General features: G+C 44.5%; 1 protein-coding gene across 1 annotated transcript in view; it reads left to right on the top strand.

The window, feature by feature from the left end:
* The first annotated feature begins 4408 nt into the window (after positions 1 to 4408).
* Positions 4409 to 22128, top strand: part of RDX (radixin) — a 40570-nt gene continuing 22850 nt past the window's right edge. Inside the window, exons 1-2 of the mRNA XM_084293586.1 lie at positions 4409 to 4658; positions 12998 to 13069. Coding sequence (XP_084149712.1) covers positions 13058 to 13069 — 12 coding nt within the window. The 5' untranslated portion in view covers positions 4409 to 4658; positions 12998 to 13057. The remainder of the gene's footprint in view (positions 4659 to 12997; positions 13070 to 22128) is intronic.

Here is a 22128-nt window from a genome sequence, read left to right as displayed (position 1 = left end):
ACTAAAAAAACAACGCTGTCACTGCGGAACAACTTGTACTTGTCATAATAATTACAACTATGAATGAGATAAAAACACTAAGTGGCCAGAAGCAGAACTGCAGCTAAGTGTCAGCTGCTAGATGACAACCTCATGTATCAGCGAAGGCACGTCTGGGTGACATGACACAGGAGCAGTGACACGCACAGATTTGTCCCAGCTGAAATACAAGAAATCAGACAGCTTGCCCCAGCCTTAGCTGCAAAGCAGTTTCCTTTGTTAATTTCCCTTTGGGCAGTTACCAACTATTATTAAAAAAAAAAAAAAATCATAAAATAAAAATGGTGGCTGAGGTAATAGATGAAAAATAACGACTGGGTAATCTGTATTTTGTGTGAAAAAATTAGATTATTTGCAAATTGCTATCACAGAGATGCAAGTAGTGATTCACTTGAAATGAATTCAGATCTGTATTTGAGACCGTTAAACAGACCTCAAAAGTGATTTCACTATTTTCAGTCTTGAGCAGAATAGGTATTACAGTTTGGCCCTGAGATGGGCTGACACTGCAAGAGTGCTGCTCTTTGCTGCAGCATCAGAGGCTAAATACCTAAGAGAAAAATGTGGAGGAGGTCATCATATGTGAGAGATGTTTGGTAGCAAAGCTTTTGGGCTACTCAGGCACAGCAGTGGGAGACCCATGGCCCTAGCCATGTGTTTGCTTGTGGTGGGAGCAGTCTTTGAGAGAAGCACTGTTTTTCTGAAGTCTCACTGGGAGGCACTCAGTGGGCTGCAGGACAAACCAGTTGCAATCAACCTTGCAGATTTTCAGTGGTAAAGGTTAAGCCAGGTTTCAGTGTGAATGTTAAAGGTTAAGCCTTTTCAGCTAGGTTCTTAAAACAAAAGGGAGAACTGTTTGACACCAAACCAGCTGCCAGCATAGCAATTCAGTAGCAGATTATCTGGAATTTTGTTTCCCAGATGCTTTAATCAGGCTTTGGGGTCCTGGTTTATCCTTTCTGTTTTCTGTGTGTCCCTGATGAGCAGGGAGAATCCCTCTTCCTTGTAGCACACGGAGGCTGTCCTCCCTCGTCACAACACGTGTACAGGGGAATCTCCAGAACTGGACTCCTCGACATCTTCCTGGAGCTGAGGCCATCAGCAATAAATGTTTGCAGAGCTGCTGCAAATCAGAGAATCGAGGTGTTGAAGGACACCTAAGTGTGCTCCACACAGCTACAATATTTCAGAAAGGAAAAGGACCAATCCTTCCCAGAAACATACCACATTGTGCCTTTTGAACTTGATCAAAGCTCAGGCCATAGAAATACACTCAAGTAAAGGCAACTTGGATTGTTCAGTGTTGTTACTGGAATTTTCATATTTTTATTGAAACTTCATATTTTAACAACACACTTTTGGAATTAGATAAATTTAATTTTAGATGACAAATTTAACAACAGACACAAAACCTATCACTTCAGACATTTACTGTAAATTCACCAAATATTTAAATATCTGTGAACTGGGTTCATCTAATGACTGCAAAATTCTTTCAATTCCATTTTTTTTTTCTAGTAGAGACTTTAAAAGGCAACACTTGTTGGAAAAAGAAACGTGATTAATGTCCATTAAGGCAGCATATCCTATTATATTTATTCAAATATTAACAAAAGAATAAACAATTCTGTTTTAGACCGCACAATTTGTAACAGTTAAACTACCCTGCAATAATTCTTGGCACTGTAAGGTCTGCCTCTGTAAACATATTAATAGACGAATATGTGTGTATTGAGTCACATGCATAAATATGCCCAGAAAGAGCAGCTGGGTTGCAGACTTGCAGGCTGCGTCCACGTATAACTTCTCATGTCAGTGGCATGGTATGGGCAGAATTACGCTTCTATCCGAGCTGACAGCATAACTCTTGATTGGATTACAGGATAAAATAAAGGTGTATTGCATAATGTTTAACATGCCAAGACAATTTGGAAATTTCTCAGTGATTTTTTTTTTTTTTTAGTTCTCCTTTCCAAACCGCCTTGTCCAGTAAATGTCCCTCAGATTGCACGATTAGCTTTAATAGAAGAAACTTCTAACACACTGACTAATGCTCTCCGTCACGGCTCAGAAACCTTTACTGTCACAATCGATTCTAGGATTAATTCCTCAGATAGGGCAGTGGAAGTTTAAAATCTGTTTTTTAATGAAGAGCCGCATGTTGGCATTACTGCTGGAAGACAAACTTTTACATCATGCAGTTACAGTATTCTTATCGTTAACTTTATCTTTATAACAGTTACAGTATTCTTATCATTAACTTTATCTTTATAACCTACCTCTTCAATAACTGTGCAATTTAAGCTAATATGGATATCTGAAAGCTCTCTTTATTGGCTGTAATTCTTTCTGTAGTTTCAGTGTCATGGCTAAAATGGGTACGATCTCTAACTACACTTTTCTTTTTGCTGTCCTGCTTTATCAGCCACACTGCGAGTTTACACCTTGTTAAGGAACCAAGGCAAGAATAAAACCACATTATACTGTTGACAAGGTAGATAAGAATGTTATTTAGCTTGACTTTTTTGAGGAATAATATTCTTCGTGCACCGTTATAAGAGATAAAGCATATCTTAAGACGATAACGCACACATTGAAAGGCACTTTCTTTACACCTGCTATCAGCACGGACCCATGTCCTAGTGCAATACTCCTACACCTGAGCCAGTCCACGATGGACTCTGTCAGAGGAAGAGCCAGCCTCTAATTCAGTCAACTAAAGTGAAGATGTTTTTATCTGTTACTGCACTGATTCATAGATGATTTCTGGTCTGAATCAAAGTTCCTACCCTTAGGTCATTGAATAGAATATGGTCTGGTTTTCCATGGAAGAGCTTTTATTGATTGCTTTTGGATCTTGCTCTGACATGCAGAAAAAGGCCACCTGAATGGGGAAGAGTTTGTTGCATACTGACGATGATCAGTGGAAACAACCATGCATCTGCAGAGGCTGCAGGACACTTGAGAAGTTTAATGTGCTCCAAAACTTTCTCTTTCAAACCAGGATGTTCTTGAGGACAAGCAACAACAACGGAGAGCAGGTGGAACTAGCCACAGTCACTTTTTCATTGGAACAGAAAAGCAAAAACAAAGCTGGAATTGAAATTTTAGCCCATGGGAAGAAATTGAATCTATCTTTAATAGACCGAGATGTTTGGGTTCTGTGGTGATGACTGTGAGAGAAATAAGTGCCTATTTGACATATACAATAAAATCCATAAAATCATCACAGATTAAATTCATTAAATGCTTCTAGAAGAAGCAATTATACTCAGTCTTATATAAATTTAATTTCATCACAGATTGCACTATGCAGTCATCTAGTTTATGGGAATGTTCTTTAGATTTTGTCCAAACAAATGCAAAAAGAGTTAGTCAGTGCGGCTCCCACACATTCACGGGGATATTACTCCTTGTGGCTTGCCGAGCCTCTCTCCTCTTCTTCCCTAGCTCTCCACCTCCAATTCATCCTAAAACTAATTATTCTTTCTGAAGGGACATTAATTGGCAATTCCTCCCAGTTCTTCCCCCAACCTTGCCTTCTTTATCAGGCAGCCAGAGGGCGAGGTGTATTAATAGCAGCTGCATGACTCAGGGCTGGGAGCTCAAGTGGATCCCTTTGCTGTTTGGCCTCCCTGGCTGCATTGCCAGAGCTCAGGGCGCACCTCTAGTCACTTGCAAATAAAATAAAATAAAATGCAAGTCCATGGTGTGTGGGGGGTGTGGAGGGGGGGGGGGGGCTGGGACCGCCTCAGCTTCGTCCCTCAGGACTGGGAGGATCTACTGGGAGAACTTCCTCGTCCTTCCACGAGAAGTTTGTGGAGGGATTTTTGAAGGGTTTGCGTATGAAAAAAAATTAAGTGTGAATAGGGGAAGCCACGTGTGACCGCAGCACGGCCCCTTCCCCCTCGGAGTGATGGAGCAGTGAGGGTCCCACCACCCTGCGCCAGCACGGACGCGGGAGCCGTTTCGCCTCTTCAAGTGGGCGAGACAACAGTTTTTATTTCATTTTTACTTTTATTTATTATTTTTTTTCTACGGGAGGACGCTCCTCACACCCCCGGGACACCGAGGGGTGGCATCACGCCTCCTGGCAGCCTCTCGAGGGCCGAGGACCGCGGGGGGTACCTCCCCCCAGCCACAGCGCGGCGGCAGGACACGGCACCCCACCGCCCCCTCAGAGCCGCAGCACCGCCGCCGCAGCACCGCCTCCTCACCGCGCCCCGCCGGCCCCGTGCCCCTCCGCCAGCACACTGCGGGCAGCGGCGCGGCTCGGCTGCGGGCAGCGGCTTCGCCCGCGCGTCGCGCGCATGCGCCCTCCCCCACGCCGCGCATGCGCGCTGCGCCCCGAGCCGCGAACCCCTCGACAGAGGCGGGGAGGCGGGAGCAGGGAGGAGGAGGGGGATGCGCCCGGCGGCCGCCGCCGCCGCCATATTGCGGAGCTGTCAGCGCCCGCCGCGCTCGGCGCCTCGTCCCCGGCGGCGCCGCCAGCAGCACCGGGGCGGCCCCGCAGCGGCGGGCGGGGGCTGCGGGGGTGGGCAGCGAGCGCCCTGAGCCCTCCGGAGCCGGCAGCGCCTCGCCCCCAGACCCCCCCGCCGGCCGGGGGAGCGCGGCCCCAGGTGAGGCGAGGCGGGACGGGGGCGCTGAGGCGGCTCCGGGCTCCCCTCAGGCGGCGGGAGGGGGCTGCGGGGGGTCTCCGGAGCTCGCCCCCGGCCCCGCGGCGTTATTTGTGTCCCGTCAGCGGGGAGGGCAGGGGAGGGATCGCCTCACAGGCAGGGGGCTGCGGGCAGCTGTTGCTCGCTATTGTGCGCGGCCCGCGGCCGGTGCAGGAGGGCCCGGAGCGAGCCTTTGTGCGGCTGCCGGGCGGCTTCGTGCTGGGCGCCCCGAGGGCGGCGCAGCGAGGGGCTTCGGGCTTCAACTCTGCGGGATTTGGTTGGTTTTTGTTGTTTTTTTCTTAATTTGAGCGCGGGGAGGGCTCTCTCTCTTTGGACGCCCTGCCAACGCGACTGGTCGTGAGGTGTACGGAGCTGTCTGGCATCCCATAAAATTATTTCGCCTTCTTCTTTCCTCTCCAGGCTTTTAAAATAATTTCTTATTTAGTTTTAGTAGCTATATTTCTTTATTTAAACCCATTGTGTCTCTGTGACTGCTTCGGGCCAGGGCTCAGAGGTGTCCCTGCACCTTACCCAGCCAGTTCCCATTCGCTTGTTGCCTCGTAAGCCACGGCGGTGTTGTGAGGGCTCATCGCCAGCCTGCACAGCACTAACCCTGCTCGGGTGCCCACAGAAATGCCATGATAGCCTCAAGCTCGCACACAGCACCTTGGCACGGCACTGCCGGGTGCTGCGTGGTGAGGGCAGGCGTGGAGCTGGCACGCAGAAACCTTACGGCAACTGCCACGAGGTGGGTTTGCAATCAATAAAGAGGAAAGTAGTGGCTCTGTATGGGATTGTAGGGCTCGTCTCCATCGATGCATTGATTCAGCGTAAGAGGGACTGTGAGAAAAATAAACTGTAAGTCAATGCAGTGTTCCCAGATAAGAGCCCTCCTGGCAAATGGCAGTGGCGTGTTTCCAAGCTTTGCGCTGGGTGACACAGCTCTTCCATCAGCTCGGGAGGCGAGGGAGCAAAAGTACAGTAAACAACTTTAAAAAACGCACGGAAAAGGACATGGTGTGACATGTCAGGAGCTGTCCAGAGAGTTTTCATTGACTGCTGACTGAAAGAAACAGTGTGAAAGTGTCTGTCGGGAGGACGAGAAGGGTTCTTGTCACTGCCTACTCCTGCAATTGCAATGGAGAGCATTGCAGGCGTTGAAGATACTCAGAGCTGCCAGAAAAAAGTTGGTTCATGGGAAACTTGGTAAAGCTGTAGGATGAGTATGGCTTCATCTACAAGGTGCGAGGCTAGGGAGTAAGAGATGTAGAAGGTTGTGACGTTAGAAGGCAGATCCTGGTAAATAAAGCAACTAAAGGGACTTGCAGCATTGTTAGGCTAGGTATATGGCCTTTCTTCTTCAGAGATCTTAAATTGCTGCTCAACTTTTTAAGAAGGGGTACTTTTGTTGGCAGGGATTAAAAGGAAAGTTGTTCAAGGTATTACTTCTTTGTATTGGATGTGTTAAATACATCAAAGCTGTCCTATCGCTTTGTATTGCATTAAAAGTGTGTGGGAGTAGAGGAAAGGGAGGATTTTCAAGTCTGTAAATGTAACCAAAACTTTATACAGACTTGTGGAGAAAGACCTGATTGTCAGAAGATACCGGTACATGAAAGCAGCGCGGGGTGTCTTACTTAGCCAGTTTTCTCCAGAGCTGAAGGGACCTGGTAAATAAACTCTTTGCCTTCAGCATTGAGGGGCTGCATCTGGGGGGCAACTTCACCGGTAGTCTAATCCTTAGCTGTGCTTTGAATTATTTTTTTTCTTTGTTTTAGACCTTTATTAATTATTCTGTCTTTCAAGTCGTGTAATACAAGGAGAAACAAATAGTGCAGTGGCCCAACCAGGGAGTGAACACCTTGAGAACAGTTGGACTCAAGAACTCGAGCCAGCTCACGTGGAGGCTGATGCGAACGGCAAGTTCGTGTTAGCAGTTTTCTTTATTTTGTGGAACTGCTGCTAAGAGCCTTACCTGCTTTATTCAGAAAACACAGTACCTGCTCCTGGAATGGGATATAACCAGGATTTTACTTGTGACAGTCACCTGCCAGTGGTATTTCCATGGAGAAGTTTATTGAAACAACAGAGTACTTGTACTGGCCACATTCTGCAATTTCCATTTTTACTCATCTGTCAGAAATATGTGGGAAGAGTGGACGTTGTCGTTGTAGAACTCTTCAAAATCTTACAGTTATTTCGTCTGCTCCAGTTGTGAGCACTTTAAAATGTGAAGATGGGAGTTTATATTCAGATTAGTATGTAAGTTACACAGCACATCTGTCACGGACTGGTAAAACTGCAGGCATTGCATAAATGCTCCTTGGCTGGGCTGTGTTCCTTTCTATTTGACTGCGGTGCTGCCAAGTTCCCATTTGTGCTTTTGAAGTTACCAGCATCTCCCGTTTGGAAGAAACGCTTGCCTCTTCAAAATATATTTAGCTATAAATACATTCAAGGCATAACAATTGCACTGGCTGCATGGGAATTATCTATCAGAGACCCAGGAAGCTCGTCTCTAGTATCTTGGGGGGAAGAATTGGGAGGAAATGGTGTTCTTAGGAAGGTGTAGGTGCAGTACTCAAAATGGTGGTATGGAGAACTCTGTCATACCCAGCAATGGTCACGTCTCTATTTTATTGTTACAGAACTCAGCTTTTTCTCCCCTTTTTTGTGAGATCGCTTGCGGGTTTGCCTACCTCCGAGACAATTGTGCAGACCGCATCTCCTCAGCTGTCTGAAAAAGATGTATGCGGAGGTAGAGCCTGTGGTGAATTAACTTCTTTATTGGACTTCTGCAAGTGTGTCATTAGGGAGCTGTTAGGCTTAGTGGAAAAGATGATTGCCCTGCAGGTACTCGCAGGCGGCTTTGGAGTAAAATGTTCTGGGAGAAAGCTGAGACCAGTCAGTCAGGTACAGTGGCCTGTACGTTTCCTGCTGCTGCCTCTAAAGCTATTAGGCACCTCAAAAATTGGAACGGTACAAGACTGAAAAGAAAAAGTGCGTTTAGTTTTAAGAAGTTCCTTCTTTTGATGCAGCCCAGAAAGCCAGCCATACCCTGGGCCGCACCAAAAGCAGCGAGGCCAGCAGGGTGAGGGAGGGGATTGTCCCCCTCTGCTCTGCTCTTGTGAGACCCCACCTGGAGCCCTGCGTTCAGCTCTGGGCACAAGGACAAGGACCTGTTGGAGTCCAGAGGAGGGTCATGAGGATGACCAAGGGGCTGGAGCAGCTCTCCTGTGAGGAGAGGCTGAGGGAGTTGGGGTTGTTCAGCCTGGAGGAGAGAAGGCTCCGGGGAGACCTCACAGAGGCTTGCCAGTACCTAAAGGGGCTACAGGAAAGCTGGGGAGGGACTCTTTGTCAGGGAGTAGTGATAGGACAAGGGGAATGGCTTTAAAAGAGGGGAGATTTAGACTAGATGTTAGGAAGAAATTCTTCCCTCAGGGGGTGGTGAGGCCCTGGCACAGGCTGCCCAGAGAAGCTGTGGATGCCCCATCCCTGGAGGTGCTCAAGGCCAGGCTGGATGGGGCTTTGGGCAACCTGGGCTGGTGGGAGGTGTCCCTGCCCATGGCAAGGGGGTTGGAACTGGGTGGCCTTTAAGGTTCCTTCAGACACAAACCATTCTGTGATTCCTCTAAATAAGCAAGTTAGAGGGTGGCACTGCTGTGGCTAAAGCTGTGGGGTCCCTGCCATCCGTGTGCAGAAAAGCTGAGGGTGAGCCTCTTCACAGAGCTGGGGAAGCACGCTGCTAAGAGGCTGCTTCTGGGGGCTGGTCCGAAGCTGGACAGGGACCCTGCTGCTTTTCAGAGTTGGGTTCTGCCATCCGGGTGCCCTGCTCGAGTCGCCTTCCTCACCTGACCTCAGCCCCAGGGCTGTGTGCATGAATGTTTCTTTTGAAAACAGCTGCTGCATAAATTACATGACAGAATTTTGGCATCGAGCGCTTTGTGCACCATCATTTTCTGCATAAAGCTTCCTTTGTTGCCTTCCAACAATTGCTTTATTTGTTGCCTTTTGTGGCATAACTGGAAACATGGATGATGATGATGATTTAAAAATCTAGCTGCCTTGGCGTGGAAGGAGTTGGAATTGCAATCCTTCGCTTTAAGAGAATTTTTGTACTTCTGGGCGGATCTTTTTGGTTTGGTTTGGGATGTGGAGCCAGCTGATATTTTGGCGGTTTGGTCCAGCTTCCTAGCGTTTGCCACGAAGGTCTCGAGGAGCGGAGTGCTGTAGCAGCAGGAACTCTGCGGAGTCACGACCTGCTCTGCTAATCCTCCTGGCTCGGAGGAGGCACCTTTGGGATCGCCGCGGCGTGCAGGAGGTCACAGGCAGGCCTCAAACCGCGGGAGCGATACGGGAAATCGTTCCCCATCCCCTTGGATGTGCTCTTCTGTTCGCAGCGTCATTTGACGTGGGTGTTAAGATAAAGCTATAAGTAATGGACTGTGTCAGAGCTAAAAGCTGAGTAAAACTGAACCGAGTGTAAAGCTGCTGGGCACACGAGTGGCAGAAGTGAGCTCCCCTTCCAGCAGCAGCAGCGCAGGCGCACGCTGTTTCCCCTGGCAGTGAGGTTTTGGTTTCTTTTGGACAAATGTTTCCATGTTTGCTGTGTTTCAATGCTAGCTGATGCCAGTGCTCAGGAAAGATGGTGTTATTTTTTTATTTACTTTTTGATTTCAGTTCTTGCACAGTTCTAAGCTCTTGATTTTTCCGTAGCGATCACACTTGGGTGCAGTGCTTTTGTGCGAGCATACTGTGCTGAAATTGCTAGCACCTCGAGTGTGAAAGCATATAGACACCGGCTGGTTTTTCTTTATGCGCAGATTATTTCCATCTTACAAATGTAACTTTTAAACTAACATTGGTGTAACATTTAGTGTGTTTTTTCTTGTAATAACCACATGGTTTTCATCATCTGAAATAGAAGCGACCTTCAGCCTAGTTGAGTAAATTTAGGAAATATTTTCCTTTTAAATAAATGAAATGACAGACTTAAAATTACCGCAGCACATCCAGTGAAAAATATCGTTTATATTTGTTTTCCATATTTTTTTTTTCTGTTTACTTACTGTGGTCACTTCCCAGGCCCCTGAGATCTGTGGGGCTGTCAGGGGCACAGTTCATCTGGGTTGGGTTTTGGACAAGAGGATTCTTATTTTAGCTGATAACTTTGATTCATTGCACATCAGCTATGTGTCAATTCTGTAAATTCGGTTGAATTATTTGTCTCCTAATTGGGATTTGATGACTTGTTATTTTACAGGATAGTTTTTTGTAGTGATGTTTTTGATTAAAACCTGAAGTTGGTGTTTTTTTTTTTTTTTTTTTTTTTTTTTTTTTAAAGAGCATGTTTTCAAATCATAATTTAGGGTTGGTTGATAGGAGTTTAACGAATCGTTTCCATAAAACCAATCCCACCAAATCAGGATACATCTGTGGGAGAACTGGCAAGGACAGACCATCGGAGGGATTGGTGCAGCCCCTTCAGAAAGCTCGACACGCTGCCTTTTGGGAAGCCCTGAGCCAGGAGCCAGTTGGTCTCCCCGGACTCAGCCCTGAGCCATCTGCTCCCGTTTGTTTCCCAGCGGCTGCTCTGAGGCGGTGTCGCTCCTCTCCCCGTGCCTCCTCTTGTCAATGCAAATGTTACTACAGGCACATAAAAGCAGTTGTGCTGCTTCCCACTCCTTGTAGCACTGCTGAGTTGGCACACTTCTAAAATGGTGGATGGGAACCTGGTTTAGCTTTTATGTTGTTTGTTAACTGAGCTTAACTCCAGGGCTTCTGCCTGCCTTCAGCGGTACGGGCAATGAGCCTCTGCTGGCAACCAGGTGGGCACGGGGATTGCTGCAGCTTGGGGCCCTGCGTACAGGTAGCAGGAGTCAGAGCCAAGCCTGTTCTGCATTTTAGTGCTCCTGGGTTTCTCTGAGCTAGAGAAAGGAAGGAGGGGAGGCAGCAGTGTCTTCTGCAAGCTGAACACGTGCCATGGAATTGTATCAAAGGGCAGTGTTGTAAGGTCCCAGGAAACCTGGTAGAAACATCGTTTGTTTCATCTCTTTTTCCCTCAAAAGTTTTTTGGGTAAAAATATTTTTTTTTAAAAAAAGGGGATTATGGAAAAGTGAGTTCATATTTTACAAACTCTATCAGACTATATATTCAAATGGTAAAATAGACTTACTGATACTGTCTAATGCTTCAGAATATCTTCAGAAATTCAAAACCGAAGTAAAAATTTCAAAATTCATACCTAAAGCAAGTTTTTAAAAAAATCCTACTGGAATGTATTTGTAATTATGCTGGACAAACTATGATGTATTGCATTATACCTTTATTGTTCTACATCAATTGTGCCATAATGAATATACCTTAAAGACACTGTTTTAATTTCAGGCTGATTTGTGATTAAACAAAATTTGTTCCATATCCCCAGTATGACGTAGGATCTCTTTCTGTAACGTTTAGTCATTCATTCTTCTTTACCAGCCAACAATATTGATGTTTCTTAAGTTATTTTCAACCTTTATCTCTTTTTTCCAGTCCCTCTTTTCAAACAATCTCTACAGAGTAGAAGAAAAAAGCAAGTGTACCTTAGCTTGCCGTGCAAATGTTTGTTGATCTATTTACTGTATTTTTTGCCAAGAAGCAAAGAAAAAGAACTTTTCTAAATATATGTAACAATACATGACATTGATAAATAAATTGCTTTAAACATTTTGATTTTGTCCCTATACTTTTTTCCTCAAGCACTTCTGAACATTTTCTGTCTGATGTAGTCATAGAATTATAATACTGAAATCTCAGATTACATTCACACCAAGACAAATACTACTCAGAGTAATTAGTTATATTATTTTGGAGGCAATGCCACTTTTGGTACGCTGCAGGACTGATTCATAGACTCTGTTACTTTAAAAGCATGCAAGAAGGTGACTGGTTTCTTCTGCTTTCTGAGTTGACATGAGTTGAGTCAAGGCAGGATGCAACCTACCAAGGAAATTACAAGCTTTCTTTTTTCGAGGCTGTCCTGGTTTCAGTTAGCACAGAATTAATTTTCTTCCTAGTAGCTGGTGGAATGCTGTGTTTTGGCTTAGAATGAGAAGAGTGCTGATAACACCCCGATGCTTTAATTGTTGCAGAGCAGTGCTTATACTAAGCCAAGGACATCTCAGCCTTTGCTCTGTCCTGCCAACGGGCAGGCTGGGGGGTGCAGTAAGAGCTGGGAGGGGACAGACCCAGGACAGGTGACCCAAACTAGCCAAAGGGGTATTCCATACCATCTGACGTCATGCTAAACAATATATAGGGGTGGCTAGCCGGGGGGAGGGGGCCGGACTGCTCGGGGTTAGGCTGGGCATCGGTCAGCGGGTGGTGAGCAATTGCATTGTGCATCACTTGTTTGTACATACTATTATTACTTTCGTATTATCCCCATTGTATCATCATTATTATTCTTGTTATTATTATTTTTTGTTATTTTTTTTCCTGTCTTATTAAACTGTCTTTATCTCAACTCACGGGCTTCACTTTCCATTTCTCTCCCCCGTCCCAGAGAGGGAGGGGGGAGGGTGAGCGAACGGCTGCGTGGTGTTTAGCTGCCGGTCGGGTTAAACCACGACAGAGGCATAAAGACTGTTTTGAACTTGCAGAAGATGATAGTAATTAATTTCATTACCACACAGATGTAACTTAGAGCCTTTCTGCTTAAAAATAAAAAATAAGCAGTACAGATTTTTCTCCTTTTTTACTGTAATGGTCTGACAACTGGAATTCCTCTTCATTAGGGAAAATTGAGTTCATGACTTGTTCCCTGAGACAAATGGATGCTTCTATGGATACGAAATACAGTCTGATGCTTAAAAAATAATGTTAGTTTTTTCTTTGTTTGCACGAAGCTTCAAATTTGGCTAGCATCAACAGACTAAATTGAAGCTTTGGAGTTCCTTGTTCAAATTTTTGCTTCTCAAATAATGTATAAGCTTTCAGTACTGGAAGATGTCTAATATCAAAGTTTTTTAAAAGAACGTTTTTGGGGATCATTTTTTTTCCCTAATGTTAGTGGGTTAGTATTCTGTAAAAACTGGGAAGGAGGTTACTTTTTAGACACCTGTAGATTCTGGTAGTGGGTAACTTGTTTTTTTTTTTTGTTTTTGTTTGTTTTTTTAATGGATGTTATCTACTGAAAAGTGCATTTTGCACATGTAGAGCTCTTGTTTATCTGTGTTGGAATTTGTACTATTTGCTGTGATGTGCGTGAACTCTGTTATGATTAATTTAAAAACGAGCCTTTTGCATTTCTTTTTGACAGAAGGGGACAAAGAGATTGTAGAAGACTTCACTGGACGAGAGACTAAAGAAAACCAGCAAAATGCCGAAACCAGTAAGTAGCTCTTTTCTTACTCCCTAAAACGTAATGGGATTTTCAGTTTTCAGAGTAGTTATCTTAAAACAGCTCTAGTTACTTTGACTCTGCCCTTATTAGGTTTCATAAGATCTGGTAAGGTACAGTCAGAGTTCTTGAGCTTTTTTTTCCATACGTTGGTATTAAACTACCTGAAATCTCGGTGCTAGAAGCTGTGTGCAGCACGGCTGTGTGTGTACAGCTGCAGAGGGGGCAGAGCTCAAGCTGCAGAGAATTGAGAGCCCGTTTGGCTGGCAGGAGGAACAACTTTTCAGGAATTGCAGACTCTGGGATGAGGTGGCATGCAGTGGGTGATGGAGGCCTGACTCAACATCTGTTAGAATCAGTGAAAGGATTTGCTGCAGGATTTGTCAGGGAAAGGCAGAACACACGAAGCGTCGGTGACAGCAACAAGACCGTTAGGAGGTATTTTTACTGTGATTGGGGGTATAATTTGGAAGGTAAGTATGAAGGAAGGACACGAGCAATATTTGTGGTCTCCTATTCCTCTCATTTCAGCTAAAATAAGTGTTCCTCCACTTTCTGTAGAGGAAAAAAGAAACCTCAGATTTTTGTTTCCATCCTGATTCTGGAATTCTTTAAGGATATAACTATTCAGCAGCTTGATCTTTTGGTGGTGGTGGAATATTGGATGGTTGAGTTTTTGTCTGCCATGTGTTAAACAGTTTTTGGTTGTCTCTTCCACTTACATTGAGCGAGCAAAGTATGCAGAAAGGGAACTGAATTGTCAGAGGAGATTATTTCTATTCTTCTTAATTGGTTTATGTAACAGCCTGCGGGCTTCCTTTGTTTACTGATGTTTCATTGAGATCAGGACCAGGACAAAATGTTGTCTACTGCTGAGCATAAGTCTGTGTGCACATATATATTTGTGGATGTATAAAATTTTTGCTATTAATTAGAAATTACAGTAGTTGGTATTGCACCCCAGTGTTTGGAATCAGTACAGCTGAATGAGTGATGTGAGCACGGGACTCTCCAGGGGCTGCGAGTTCTGCTTGGAGCTTCAGAGCTCCTGGCAGCCTGGCCATAGCATTTTGTTTCTGTCATTTTTCTTCCCCCACGTGTGACCCTCCCCCAGGTGATTTGGGACAGTATTTTAGCACTTTATGAAATTAGAATGAGTAGTCTGTAGCCAATTACTCATTTGTAGAATGAGTAATTATTTTAAAGCCATTCCCCCTTGTGCCATCACTATACCTCCTGACAGAGTCCCTGGAAGGCTGCTGTAAGGTCTCCCCAGAGCCTTCTCCAGGCTGAACAACCCCAACTCCCTCAGCCGGTCTTCACAGGAGAGGTGCTCCTGCCCCTTGATCATCCTTGTGGCCCTCCTCTGGGACTTGCTCCAACATCTCCCTGTCCTTGTGCTGGGGGCCCCACAGCTGAATGCAGGGCTCCAGGTGGGGTCTCATGAGAGCAGAGCAGGAGGGAAGAATCCCAGAATCCCCTCCCTCACCCTGCTGGTCTCGCTGCTTTTGGTGCAGCCCAGGATGAGGTTCACTCATGTCAAACTTCTCATCAGCCAGCACCCCCAGGTCCTTTTCCTCAGGGCTGCTCTCAAGCCATTCTCCTCCTGGCCTGTATTTGTGCTTGGGATTGCCCTAGCCCAGATGCAGGACCTTGCAATTGATCAGTAGGAAAAACAAACACCTTAGTCTGTGTGAGGTTCTCTCTATTTAAGTTCTGGGATCAAAATCATGAAACTTAGGCAGGCAGTGCTCCCACTGCTTTAGGGACCTGAGACAATCACAGAAAATGTAGTTTTAGGATGGTTCAGAATGAAGAATTCTCCTTAGAGCTGAGATTGCAGAAGTGTTAAAAGGGCTCACAGTCCACCCTAGGAATGGAAACGAGCTACTGGGTCTTAGGAAGCAAGCTGGAGTCACGCCAAAAGTGAGAGAATATATATCCATGCTTTTCTGAAGGGCTTTATATGAGTTTTATGTGTTGTTTTTTTTCCTACTGACAATGTGAGATCTCAGAAGAAAACCAAGTGAAAGAAGCCATGAAGCGAAATTAAATTGATTACTGCTCAGGAAAAATGTCAAAGGGATCTTTTTCCTGTAAACTTCAGGTTGTTGTGGTTATCAGTTGTAATCTGTGTATGCAGTAGTAGTGCACGTGCCACAGATTAACTGATTTTACCTGTAAAACTCAAACCTCAGGTTTTGTTCTGGTGGCTTCTTAAATGATAAACTGCTTTGAAGCTTTTCCTTTTATTTTATTTTTTTACCCTCCTTTGGGGACTCTTAACAACCTAGTCCTAGGTTTTGGTCAATAAATCTGCCACTGTTCTTTGAAGACCCTTGCTTGGGTTCTGCCTGGGCTCCGTAGCACTGGGCCATGGAAGGTTTCTCACTCTGGATGTTGATTACAGCTCTTACCAGTCTTTTAAAGAAAATGTAGCCTAGAAACTACTTGGTGCTTAAACTGCTTGTTCTTCATCTTTGACAGCTGTGCAATAAAACTGTCACTGTTCTGTAGCTTTATTTTTAGATGTCTTTTAACCTGAAAACTAATGAAGGAATTGTGAATAAGCTGTTGTATAGAACTGGGAAAAACCCATTAACATAATTGGGGAGAATTTGGCCGGTGTTATTTTGTACATCTCTTCCCTGTGTTACTTTGACATGGTCAGATATTTCCTTTTTCCCAGGTCCTGCGGTAATGATAGTTGTCAGAAAATCCGAAATCCGATGTTTGTATAAACAAGGGAATAGTGCATACAACTAAACACTCTGCAGCTTGGAATGGATTTTGTTTTGATGTTGTATGTAACAAATAATGAAGTTAAAGATGAGTTTAAATTAAATCACTAAACACTTAATCACAGGAAAATCAATGGAATAGATTTTTTTTTTGCTTTCATGTTGAAAGTTTATGCAATATACCAATCAAAACTAAGTAATTGAGGACCAGTAAAGCATCTTAGCATAGCTGAATTTTAAAACAATTTTTTCAGTTTTCCTGGAAGTTAAGCCTCTGTCTGAAATAAGGTTTGTGCCACTGTGAATGATCTTAGATGTGGTAGTAAAAGGACCTTGTTCTTCTGTGAGTGTTTGGGATTTTCTCTGAGGCTACTGGGTTAAATAGCACGAGTAAGAAAGGGTGCTTTGAAAAGGGTTAAAATGATTTTAACGCATTGTCCTGAGATATTAAGGTAATAAGTGTCTGAAAAATATGTACTATTAAACATTTTCTTGTTCTGTTGCTTCAGCAGAAAAATCTGTTTACTTTGTATTTGGAACAAAGCAGCTCTCCGTTCTTTTTCTGCAGCTCCTCTACTTTCAAAATAAAATAATATTGAGACTTTCATGTTCTCAGTTCTGTCTGTCAGGGTGAAATTAAGTCGCAATTAATTTTTGTTCTGGTCTTTATGTAAAAAAAAATAAATAAATGCTGACTTCTGCTGTTTAATTAGGTCTTCGTTGCTGTAATCAAAATTGGAGCTGCTACTAGGTAGGGCTATTTGCAACGCGCCTGGTTCTCTGCTTAGAGAAGAATAGGGTATTTGTTGAATCTTCACTTATTTTTGGTAGTTTCTTCCTAAAAGAACAGATACAAAATGTTTCTTAGCTGTGTGCCATTCTCCCAGATCTTCACCAAAAATAGAAACCTGGGGACTAAAATTAGACATCATTAGTTGCATAACTGTTAATCATTTCATAGGCTAAGAAGATTAGGTGTAATTGACTGAAATTTTACTTGCATTTAGAGGGTGTAAGAGGAGTTAAAATTCCCAGCTGTTTTGCTGATAGTTTGCAGCATTTCTCTGCAAGACTGCAAGGCACGAAAGAGAAAGCATTATACTATGGGACTAAATGTCAACATTGCTAAGCTTAAAAGCAATCCTTTTTTTGGACTACTTTGGCATTTTGTGGTGTTGAGTATCCAGAGCTGTCAGATTGTGGAATTATTTGGGTGTTTAAAATTCAAATTAATATTTACAAGATGAAGTTAATTTCAGTGAAGTGGTGGTGTTGAGATGCTGTGTATCATAAATCCAGTTTTTATCAGAATGTTATTGTTTTGCGGGGCGATGTTTGAGCTGTGTAATGTAGTGTTTGAGTTACGGCTTCAATAAATGATCTATCGCTGCAGCATAAATAGACAAATGAAGTCAGTTTGGAGAACTGGTTTGGTGTTTTTTTTTTGTCTTTCAGTATTATCAAAATCTGTGGGCTGTTTTTCTGTAGCCTGTTCCGTTCCTAATGCTGTTTAATCCTCTGCGTTTTACCTTATCTTGTTCTTTGATTGTTCTCTTGCATCTCTTCATGTGTCTGCTCTGAGGTTGATGCGCGGAGTGTGCCGTGTGTGCTTGTGTGATGCAGAAAGCCGTGGGACCAACATGCTGCTCCTCCACTAACACAAATAATGTAACGTGAAGAGAGTATAATAATCAGCTGTTTACTGTGGAAAACCCCTTTTTTGCTACATGCAGTTTGATTACAGATAAGAATTAGGCTGGTTTCTCTGGCTTTTGCATGTGACCGACTCATACTGTATTCATTAAAACAGACCACAACCACAGAAAATCTTTTCCGTATAATTTTAAATGTTGTTCTTACTAAATATTGCTGCCTACTCAGTTCTGGGCTTCTTGATGAGAGCTCAAGTGCCACCCCCCTGCCATGGGCAGGGACACCTCCCACCAGCCCAGGTTGCCCAAAGCCCCATCCAGCCTGGCCTTGAGCACCTCCAGGGATGGGGCATCCACAGCTTCTCTGGGCAGCCTGTGCCAGGGCCTCACCACCCTCTGAGTCAAAACTTTCCTCCTTTTATCTAATCTAAACCTACTTGCTTTTAGTTTAATGCCATTCCCCCTTGTGCTATCCCTATACCCCCTGACAAAGAGTCGCTCCCAGCTTTCCTGTAGCCCCCTTTAGGTACTGGCAGGCCGCTGTGAGGTCTCCCCGGAGCCTTCTCTTCTCCAGGCTGAACAACCCCAGCTCCCTCAGCCGGTCTTCATAGGAGAGCTGCTCCAGCCCCTTGATCATCCTCATGGCCCTGCTCCTCTGGACTCATTCTATTACTTCTGTGTCCCCTGTGCTCATTCTAATACTTTCGTGCATTATTCTTCAAATAATTGACCTGTACATGTTACATACACAGTCTTCCCTTCTCCTTGACCGTATTTATGCTGTAAAGCAAGTGGGGTAAAATACAGAATAACTCAGTCAACTAATTCTGATGCCAAGGCGAGAATCCCTGTCAGAATGCAATGCTTTAATGCATTTGAAAGTTAAAAAAAAAAAATAATAAATAAAAATAAAAATGTATATTTACCCAGACGTTGTGGCAAAGCAGTTTTGTGAGAATAAAGGAAAATCATACTTACACATTTTTTTTTTTTCCAAAAGTCCAACAGTTCTTTTTCTGGTGGAAGGTTTCCATCCCTGGCCACTTGATTACATTGTTACCTGTGGGCGAGTGAGCCAACCTAGTTTCTTTAGAAGCTGTGAGATAAGTCTTGGTATTCTAACTAGAGATTTAGTGCTCCAAGGTAGAGCTTTGCAAGAGAAATGTCCAGCAAATGTTACGGTATGCTAATCTGCACTGTGGTTTTTTTATACCTTCCTGCAGTGTCTTTGTTTATAGAAGTAGCCAGTTGAAGGAAACTTACTGCTAAATGCTTTTTTCTTCTTAGGCATCTTAAAAAGACTTTAAAATAACTCTTTAACTTTCCCTTTTTATCTTCTCTGGTATTACTTTTTAAATACAGCCTGTGCTTGTCCAGGTGCTCGATTTATCATAGAATGCCTTAATCGCAGAATCACAAAGGTCGGAAAAGCCCTCCAAGATCACCTGCTCCAACCATCCCCTGTCACCACTGTCACCCACTAACCCATGTCCCCAAGCACCACGTCCAACCTCTCCTTGAACACCCCCAGGGACGGTGACTCCACCACCTCCCTGGGCAACCCGTCCCAGTGCCTGACTGCTCTTTCTGAGCAGAAATGGCTCCTCATTGCCAACCTGAACCTCCCCTGGCACAACTTGAGGCCATTCCCTCTGGTCCTATCACTGGTTACCTGTGAGCAGAGGCCGACCCCAGCTCCCCACAGCTTCCTTTCAGGCAGTTGCAGAGAGCAATGAGGTCTCCCTTATATTTATGTAATTTAATGTAGAATTACATCAAGGCAATACATTCAGGGTGAAATTCTGCCAGAAAAAGGCAAACCCTAATGGCATTTGTATGTTGCCTATGGGTTGTGGGATTTTTATTTATTTTTTTTTTAAATGCCCCCCTTCCCAGCACAAGAGGGCAAGAACTGTGCTAACTTTACTGGGTGGAGATCAGTGTAGTTGTACGCCTGAAGTGGGAGCTGAGCAGATGCCCTGTATGCAGATGTCCTGAGACTTGCTGCAGCTCTTGCCCTGAGCCTGTGCACAGCAGAACTGGATGTGTGAAACAGCCGAGGAGCTGAAATCATCACCCAAGTCCTGTCAAATGTTCTGTGGGAGTTCCTGAAGCGTAGAAGTGTAATCCTGGTGAGAGCAAGAGTGAAACAGCATAGCAAGAGCCCTGTGGTACCAGGAGTGGTGGTGCTCCACCATGTGCCTTCACACGCTTCTCACCATTGTGAAAGGTCCACCCTGTTTGTGTGTTGCTGTGATGAAGTTGGCACCATGCAGTTAAGTTCAGACTAGTGCCTGTCTTCATAATTTGTGGATGTCGTGCTTGCTCAGCTTGCTGTTGACCACAACCCCCAGATCCCTTCCTGTGGGGCTGCTCTCCAACGTCTCATCCCCCAGCCCGTACACATAGCCAGGGCTGCCCCTGCCCAGGTGCAGAACCCAGCCCTTGCTCTTGGTAAAATTCACACTGGTGGTGGTTGCCCGGCTCTCTAATTTGTCCAGATCCCTCTGCAAGGCCTCCCTGTCCTCAACGGAGTCAGCAGCTCCACCCAGTTTGGTATCATCTGTGAACTTGCTCCAAAAAATGACTCCTAGTCCTTCATCTAAATCATTTATGAAAAAAAGACAGCCCTAAAATGGACAACCCAGGGGAACCCCACTAGTGACAGGTCGCCAGCCTGCTGTAACCTCATTACCAGAACCCTCTGGGCCCGACCCATCAGCCAGCTGTTCGCCCATCTTAGTGTGCTTTGATCTAACTGGGTTCTGGGCATCTTGTCCAGAAGGATGCTGTGAGAGACAGGATTGAAAGCTTTCCTGGCATCCAGAAAGATTACACTGACTGGCTTCCTTGGCTCAACTGTCTGGGTGATTTTGTCATAGAAGGAAATAAAGTTTGTTAGACATGATGTTCCCTCGTGAGCCCATGTTGGCTCTGACCAATGTCCTGTAGGTGTTTTTTGGTAACTCCCAGAATAATTCTCTGCATAATTTTACCAGGCACTGAAGTGATGCTGACACACCTGTAATTGCCAGGATCTTCTTTCTTGCCCTTCTTGAGAACTGTGACCACATTTGACAGCTTCTGGTGAACTGAGACCTGTCCAGGTTCCCAAGACTGCTGAAAAAATAGGGAGAGGTTCTGTGATGACATCGGTCAGCTCTCTGAGTACTGCGGGGTCTTCTGGGTTCAGTCTCAGGCTTTGCCAGCATAACCTTCTTGTTTTCCATGGACAGAAATAACTGAAACCTTGAAACAATGTTACTGAAACGCAGGAAGTTCCCTCTGAATATGAGGAAAAACCTCTTTGCTGTGGCAGGGTGACAGAGCCCTGGCACAGGCTGCCCAGAGAGGCTGCGGGGTCTCCTCCTTGGGGAGCTCCAAAAGCTGCCTGGACGTGGGCCTGGGCAGCCTGCTCTGGGTGTCCCTGCTTGGGCAGGGGGTCACCAGATGGACACAGAGGGCCCTTCCCACCTCAGGCATTCATTATAAGGTTGTACAAGCTCAGTATTTGTACGTCGAAATCGAAGTTGGTCTAAGTATATCCAGGAGGAGGACAATTTCCTTTTTCAAATCAAGAGTGTGATTGCCTCTGTAGGCCTCTTCATAACACTCTTACAGCACTCTGCTCCTTTTTTTTTTTTTTTTTTCAGCTAGTATATCTAGAAGGAAACAGAATCTTCATTTTGTGTTCATTTTGCCTCTATATTTTGTTTCTCTATTATTTTACTATTTATTTTGAATGTTTTAGCTTTCAAGGGGTACAGACTTTCAGGTAGTAAGTCCTCCATTTCTGTAAAATACCACTTGTTACAAGGATATTTATTTAAGAAGTCTTTGCTGCAACTTTAAAAAGTCTGCTGCAATTAGTTCACCCTTCTGTGCTTTCTAGATCTGTGGCACTTTGTGTTTTGGCATTGCTGCTGTTATGTAAGAGTGCTTTGGCGTTTAATAAAGTTACGTTTTAGCCTTATCCTTTATAACTTGTTTGTAGCTGCTCTAAAGCAGGAGGCTTCCTTTTTTAAAAGCTGAAGCGTTTTTTAAAAGAAAGCAGCTTTATCTTGAAACAGAGGAGCAGAATATGCAGAAACCACCTCGTTTCCCTCCTCTTGACACGCACACCCTCTATTTTTTTTTTTCCAATAAAAGTTTACTATCTTTTCCTCCGAAGCCTTCAACTCTTGTTCTTTATCAGTCCTTGCATGCAGAAGTTTTGCCAACCCCCTGCTATCTTCCTTGTTTGCAGGTCTATAACCTAGAGGTCCTCTGCCTCCCGCTACTCTTGTCTGGCGTATCCAGCTCATGCCCAGAGCTGTTTACCCTGACACGAAAGAAAGGGGTGAACAAGCTTAAACTGCTACGCAGGGACAAACTTCTCTTGGGTTTTCTTTTTCACACTTTACGTGTCTTCTGTGCTCTGTCTTACTGAGACTCTTCCAGGCTCACTTCTCAAAGTATTCCACCTGGTGGCAAAATTAGGGAAACAGCTAATGGAAATGATTTACACAGGCATGGGTCAAGTAGTGTGAGAACCTGTAATACAAGCCCTAATTTATTCCTGCTCCGTATTTTACAGTAGAGAGAGAAATTACAGTATGTGTGTGACTTAAATAAGTTTTGTGCTTCTGGTTTTGCATTTATAGCAAAATAAATTTGA

Source organism: Netta rufina, assembly GCF_964035555.1.
Source record: "Netta rufina genome assembly, chromosome: 1".
In the NCBI taxonomy this organism is placed as follows: domain Eukaryota; kingdom Metazoa; phylum Chordata; class Aves; order Anseriformes; family Anatidae; genus Netta; species Netta rufina.
This window is presented reverse-complemented; position numbering and strand designations above follow the sequence as displayed.